This window comes from Penaeus chinensis, chromosome 16 (genome assembly GCF_019202785.1).
Source record: "Penaeus chinensis breed Huanghai No. 1 chromosome 16, ASM1920278v2, whole genome shotgun sequence".
NCBI lineage: Eukaryota > Metazoa > Arthropoda > Malacostraca > Decapoda > Penaeidae > Penaeus > Penaeus chinensis.
In genome coordinates this window covers 8,852,951-8,860,450 of record NC_061834.1, presented here as the reverse complement: position 1 = coordinate 8,860,450, position 7,500 = coordinate 8,852,951, and the positions used below count along the sequence as shown (strand labels likewise).

Below are 7,500 nucleotides of genomic sequence, written 5' to 3'. Positions count from 1 at the left end.
TCTCTCTCTCTCCCTCCCTCCCTTCGTCCCTCCCTGCCTCCCTCCCTCCTCCTGAAACCGCATTGAGAGGGAATGAGTCACAGGCACGACTCACGCCCCACGAGACAGGTGCCAGCTGGGAGAGATAACCATCTTCCATTAACCGTCTGAGAGCCGCCAACGATCGCCGCGACACTGATAAGGTCAGGACGCAGCCAGGCCGGGTCAGTTCTGGAACGGAAGCGGCGGGGGAGGGTTGTGTCCGTGAGCGGGAATTTCCGTTTGGGATTTTCTTGATAATTGTTTATGTTTGGGTGTTTGTTCGCGTGTCTTTTTTGTGGTGCAGGGAGTGAAGGATTGATTAGGGACTTTCTTGAAAATTGAGAGTCGGTGTTTGTGTGAATTTTGTTGGAAATGGATATTTTGTTTACTGTAAATATACTAATGTTTTTATTATGTGATTATTGTTAGCATCATTAGCATTGGTATTACCATCCTCACTAGCAATACCATCATTATCATCATATTGTTGCTAATGAATCGTTTTTTGTTGTTGTTTTTTTCGTTTTTTTATAGTATGTATTCCAGTATTACCAGTTTTGTGTAGTTTATAGAAAAAAAAGAAAAAAGTTTACGTAACGTTTGTAAACCGCTTTGGTGTTTTTCTCCTCATATCCTGATGGAATCTTTTCTCCCTTCCCATCCCTTCATTCCAGTAACTAAATTTCTCATACTCTTCTCCTGTTGATATTAAATGTCTCCCTTGTTTTCTCATTATATAACCCTCTCTCTCTCGCTGATTCACTCACATAACATAATAAAACATTTCCTCTCTTTCCCACTTATAGATCTCCCATGCTCTCCCTCGCAGCAATATATAAAAACTCATTCCCTAAGCCCCTGTATAACCTCATAAAACATTAACTTTACCTCCCATACCCCTAGTTCTCTGTGCTTAACCCACATAGATCACCCCTCCCCTCCCCTCCCCTCCTTTCTCCTCCCCTCCCCTCCTCTCCCCTCCTCTCCTCTCCCCTTCTCTCCCCTCCTCTCCTCTCCCCTTCTCTCCTCTCCCCTTTCCCTCATCTCATTTTCCTTCCCTCCCTTCTCTCCCCCTTCCGCTTTCCCCAGCTCATCCACCTGTCTCCTTTATTGCTTTCTCCTTCCCTACCCCTCCTCCCTCTCCGCTTCCCCTCCTCTTCCCCCCTCTCCTTCCCTTCCCCTCCTCCCTCTCCGCTTCCCCTCCTCTTCCCCCCTTTCCTTCCCTTCCCTTCCTTCCCTCTCCTATTCTCCTACCTCTTCCCCTCCTTTCTCGAACCCCTTCTCCTTCTCCTCCCATTCCCTTCCTCTCCCCCCTTCTCCTCTTCTTCCCCTCCTATCCCCCCACCTCTTCTCCTTGCCTTCTCCCTTCCCCCCTTTCTCCTCCCTTTCCCTTACCTCTTCCCCTCCTCTCCTCCTCTCCTCCTCCCACTCCCTACCTCTCCTCCCTTCTCCTCTCCTTTCCTTCCCCTCACCCCCCCCCCCCTCTCTTTATACTACCGCCTCCATACCCCCCTACCCCTACCTCCCTCCCGCCGGCACCCGGGTTGTGTCACGTCAGCTGCGTAATCAGCCGTGACCCACCACGCCACGGCGCCCCTGCTGCCTTTGCCGCCCCTGCCGACGGGTCTGTGTCTGCTACTGCCTCTGCCGCCGCCCTGCCACTGTTTCATTCGTCTCTACCACCGTTTTTATTTGTTAAAGCCCCCAACTCTGACACAACTCCTGGCATCACCTCTGACACCACTCCTGACACCAGCCCTGCTACCACCCTTAGCACATGTCCTAGCACCACCCTGCCACCATTTCTGCCACCAGCCCTGCCATCCAACCTCATTAAGACCTCCCGTGATAGAACTGTCAAAGGCAGCACACGCAAAATGACTTGGTTGACTGATCCTGTTTATTGCCTTTCTCTCTCTGTGTGCATCTTTCTATCTCTTTTCAATTCTTTTATTTCTTATTTTCTTGGTTTTCATCGTATGTCTCATTCTGTTTCTATACCCGTCCTTCTGTCTGTTTACTTGTGTCAGTCTCTTTTTTATTCTTTTTTTTTTTCTCCCTGTTTCAAATTTCTCTCTCTCTCTCTCTCTCTCTCTCTCGCTCTCTCTCGCTCTCTCTCTCTCTCTCTCTGTCTCTCTCTCTCTCTCTCTCTCTCTCTCTCTCTCTCTCTCTCTCTCTCTCTCTCTCTCTTTCTCTCTCTCTCTCTCTCACTCTCTCTTTCTCTCTCTCTCACTCTCCCTCCCTCTCTCACCTTCTTTCTCTCTTCCGCTGTTTACCAATCGATGTATCTGTTCCTTTGTTTGTTTTACTCTTCCTCCCTCTATTCCGTCCCCCTCTATCCTCCTCCTTTCCTCGTGTATATATGTCTGATTGTTCGTTTTGATATCTCCAGATCTATCTGCCTCTCTCTCTCTCTCTCTCTCTCTCTCTCTCTCTCTCTCTCTCTCTCTCTCTCTCTCTCTCTCTCTCTCTCTCTCTCTCTCTCTCTCTTTCTCTCTCTTTCTCTTTCTCTTTCTCTTTCTCTTTCTCTTTCTCTTTCTCTTTCTCTCTCTCTCTCTCTCTCTCTCTCTCTCTCTCTCTCTCTCTCTCTCTCTCTCTCTCTCTCTCTTTCTCTCTCTCTCTCTCTTTCTCTCTCTCTCTCCCTCATACTCTCTTTTTCTCTTTTTCAGACCCTCTCTCTCTCTCTCTCTCTGTGTGTGTGTATGTAAGTATGCATGTATATGTATGCATATGTGTATGTGTATGTGCATGTATGTCTGTGTGTATACGTGTTTTCGAGTGCCCATCTGTCTATTAAGGTTTAGTTATCTCCAGATCAGTCTGCCTTCCGCCATTCTGTGTATCAATATTTCATCACACCGTTCTCCCACTCGCTGCCGATCGCTGTGTGTCAGGACTGTTATCAGGCAAGATCCACGAGATAAAAACTAAACACGCCATCCCTTTTCCTGGAAACACTTGGAGGAATTACGTAGCTAAATACAGATATTACAAAAGGCTTGTTTTGCTCTAATATAGGAGTGAGTTAAAGGTTAAGTGTGTGAGTGTGAGTGTGAGAGTGAGAGCGAATGTGAGAGTGAGAGTAAGACTGAGGCTGAGACTGGTTGTAAGTGGATGTAAGTGTGAGACAGTGAGAGTAAAGAACGGGTGACAGTGAGATGATGTAAGAGAAAAGAGTGCGAGAGCATATATACTTACGTATATATGTATGTTGGAATATCTATACATCAGTGTGTATGACTCACCCCCATGTTGCAGGCGCCGCACTATTAGCAAAACGCTTTCTTTGATTTTCTCTTTTTTTATAGTAAATGTCTCTGGGAGGAAGAATAATGATGGGGAGCTATGTATAAGACATCGTTTATAAAAGACGAAGGAAGAAGGAGGAAGAGGAAGAGGAGAAGGAGAGGAAGAAGTAATGTTTATTGAACAGCAGTGAAGGAGGTGAGGGAGATGATTAAATAGGAAAGGAGAGGAGAAAAGTAGAGAAGGAGGGGGCGAAAAGAGGAATAAGAGGAGGACAAAAATGTAAGAGGAACTGAGAGACGGAGAGGATAAATAGGAGAAGAACAGAATAGGAGAAAAATGATAAACAGAAGAATGAGAGGAGAAGAGGAAAAAACTGGAGGTGAATTTGGAAGATGAGTGAGGCAGAGGAGAATGAGAATATGGATATAGATGTGGGTGGAAAAGAAGAAGAAGAAAAGATGATAGGAAGATTACGGAAAAGAAGGAATAGGCGAAGCAGGAAGGAGAGAGGAAGAAAAAGAGTCACATATCACGAACTACCCAACTGAATGAAGAGGAAGAATTAGAAGAATAAATAATTATAAGAAAAATACAAAGAACAGGAATAAAATGAAGCTCCAGCAGCTTGCAGACGAGGAGGAGAAGGAAGAAGAAGAAAAGGAGGAGAAGGAAGAAGAAGAAAAGGAGGAGAAAGAGACTAAAAAGGAGGATAAGAAAGAAAAGGAGGAGAACGAGGAGACTAAAAATGAGAAGGAAGAGAGGAGGAGAAGGAGAAGACTAAACAGGAGAAGGACGAAGATGAGGAGGGGCAAAAGGGAGAAAGAAAATAAAGTAGTAGAAGAAGAAAAACAAGAGGAAGAGAAAGAAATAAGATGAAGAAGAAAGAAGAGGAAGAAGAAGAAGAGGAGGAGGAAGAATATCGAAGAAAAGGAGGAGGAAGAAGAACAAGAACGAGAGCAAGCGGAGGAGGAAGAAGAGGAACCGCCGGTTTCCAACGACCCCTTTCCCAAGCCGCCATTGTCTGCTCAGTCGCCCCATTTGTACACGTCAAGATGTCACTTTCCTGAATTACCTTTATATATATAGGTGGATAAATGTCTATATATTTTTTGTTATATGTTGCCGTTCGTTATTTATAACTTTGGGTCATCTCTCTTTCGCTCTTTTTCAGTTTCTCTCTGTCTCTTTTTTTTTCTCTCTCTCTTTTGCACGCTTTATCTATTTATATATCCCCCTCTCTTCTGCTCTCTCTTTATATTTCCCTCTATCTATTTGTCTATCTCCCTTTCCCTCGCCCTCTGTCGGGCGTTGAGGAAAGCGATGTTAATCTTGTAATAACTTCGTTACTCTATCACTGTTATCAACATCAGGGTCGTTATGTTGGTGATAATTACGTTACTTTCGTGACGTTTATGATAATGTTATGTTAAAGGAACGTTTATGTTGTCGATGCAGGCGTTAGTTATTTGTCGTTGTTATTAGTGCTAGTGTTCTTCGTAGTGGTAAAAATGGGAAAGTAAAATCATCAACCATCAGTTTTAAATTATTTATTATCAGTCAACCATCAGTCATCGTCATAACTGATAAATATTTCCTTCATTTTACCTGAAATTTTGTAAGCAGAATAAAGTTTTCTTGCTATTTTTTACTTCACTTTTTACTTTTTTTCTAATAACTTGTTTCTCTCATGTTTCTTCTTGCCTCTTTGAAATTTATTTACTTTATAATTGTATGTTTTTTGCTTATTCTAAACCTACTTCAGCTCCCCCAGCAGCGCGCGATATGCACGTTTTCAATGATATATTGGGCAGTGGGTTGAAATACATTTCTCTGCAAATTAGACATATCTGAGAGGTGGATTTGTAGATAGAAGATAGACAGTAGAGAGAGGGAGAGGGACAGAGAGAGGCAGGGAGAGATAGAGAGACAAAGATAAGGGGGGAGGGGGGAGGAAGGAAAGAGAAATATAAAAGGAGGGTGAATAAAGGCTGGTTTACACGGTGTTGCTTTTGACGCCGATTTACCGTTCTCCCAGAGTGACTTTCCAGCTGACGAAGACGCAAGTGGTAAGCCGTTTACACAATACTGATAAAAACTGTGAATTCGCTTGCGTTTTCGAACAGTCCTAGGCGCCATGGCATCGCGGAAGTTTGTGCTACGTTGCCCTTTGTGCAAGGGTGCACCTAGGCTAGAATGCGTATTTATGCTATAAACAAAGAAGTGTATGGGCATGAAAGTGGGTAGGCGGGAGGCAGGTTCCTGGGGCCTCAGATAATCTCTTGAAGGAACTGGGGCTGACGTGTGAAAAAGCTGAAGAGGCTTGGGTGAAGATGCATCCTTCTAATACAAAGCAAAACTGGACAAAACTGCAGCAAACCACATCGCCCTCACTCACCGTCGTCTGGTCATCTATTCGTAATGAAACGCTAGACGCGAGCGATAAACCTGAAATGAAAGTTGAAATGTTTAATATTAGCGCGGCAGCACAGACGCTTCGGATTTATAACTTTGGTCGCTAGCGAATAAAGAAATCTGTCTACGAAGAGAAATAATCCAACGTGAGAAAAAAAAGAAAGGAAAAGGTAAACCGAAATAATGACATCGATAAGCCGGATTTTACGGCACAACTTTTTTTTACGGAACAGATATCTTGGAAGATTACCTGTCACGGACCGATTCAGCTTAATGTTAGGCCTATGTCTTCTGGCAGTTGTTGCTTTGTTTATTCTTTGTGTACCTGTGGTAGCGTGTTAATGTGACTTTTTTTTCCACAGTTACCCGTTTGTGAAGTTAGTTTATGATCTATAGTTTATGAAAATCTGTGATAGTGAAAAAAATAAGAGCAAGAAATAATTAAAACAAAATAAAAAATAAAGAGAGAGAAAAAAGTGAAAGAAAAGACAAAAAGAAAATAAAAGAAAACAATCCTACACATATAAAGTAATAATAGTAAATAAAAGGAAAATAAAGACCGGGTCTCAGTCAAACCAACGAAATACAAAAGCAAGAAAAAGGCACCAAGATGGCGGCCATCTGATCGCCAGCAAGACCAGATGGTTTCCTTCAAGACTCACAACTCGAGGACCGGCGAGCCCTTGGGAGCCATGAAGCTGAAGGGCGAGAGAGAGCTGACGAAGGGCCACTCTGTCCACTTCGTCGACAGCCGCGGCCAGGAGCTCGTCTCGGCCACGCCCAGGAAGGCCGAGGAGTACCCAGGCGCGAGTGACCTCCCGGACGACGAAGGGGTCGAGAGGGACGTCCGAAGGAAGGCGCAGGAGAACGCCAAGGGACGCGGACGAAGGAGGGACACGGAGTCCTCGTCGGCGTATCCTTCCCGGAGTCCCACGAAGGGCAAGAGAAGCCAGTCCCAGCCGGAGGTCCAAGGGGCGTGGGAACAGGCAGACACGCCCGCGGGGGAGTCTGTCGCCGAGGGCCACGAGAAGCTCTTCGTGAGGCGGAGGTCGATGGAGTCCCCCGAGGGCGAGAAGGACAGGAACAGCGCCGAATCCTCCAGGAGAGAAGGGTAAGTTACACACTGATTCGTTTGACTTTACGGTAGGCCTACATCATCCGTGTTTTGTTTTTTTATGATTTATTTTATTATTATCTTTTTATCATTTATTCATTTTATTATCATTATTATTACATCCTCCGTTGGGATTTCCTTTTCTCTTTCTTTATCACATATATGTTTATTCCTCTTAACATTCCACTCTCTGGTTGCCATTTTCGTTTTCCGTATTTCCATTTATTAAAACATTTCCGAATGTTTATTCCTGTTAATCCTTCACACACCCGGTGCTCTCTCTCTTCTCTGAGTTTCTTCTTTTCCCTGGTCATATTTTCTTTCAGTCTTACTCCTTAGTCGCTCCTCATTTCCGTGTGTTTCTCTTTCCATCTCTTTCGTCCTCAAAATAAATCTTTCACACATTTTCTATCAGAAGATTTCTAAACATTTTTATTCTACATCCTGTACTTTGCAATCGCATCCCTCCTTTACTCCTTTTAGCCGTTTTTTGTCTTTGCCCTTCCATGTCCTCTCCCCTTTTCTTCCTCCTTTTCTTCCATATTCCACTCAACCCCCCGCCCCCCTTTCCCGTTCGAATGAGCAGGTCAGGCGATAATATGAAGCCAAGGAGGTTAATTTTCTTCCTTACCTTTAATCAAGCTCCTTGTCTGAGGCTAGGCGACCTCGAGACGAGACCCAAGGTTGAGGTGGAAGTCGGTGTT

The 7,500-nt window shown here is 44.5% G+C and overlaps 1 protein-coding gene across 1 annotated transcript in view; it reads left to right on the top strand.

Annotated features, from left to right (window-relative positions):
* Nucleotides 1-215: 215 nt before the first annotated feature.
* LOC125033180 (kinesin-like protein KIN-5B) overlaps nucleotides 216-7,500 on the top strand; it is a gene marked incomplete at its 3' end in the record, with an annotated part of 56,714 nt that continues 49,429 nt past the window's right edge. The window contains 2 exon segments of the mRNA XM_047624540.1: nucleotides 216-239; nucleotides 6,045-6,793. Coding sequence (XP_047480496.1) covers nucleotides 6,324-6,793 — 470 coding nt within the window.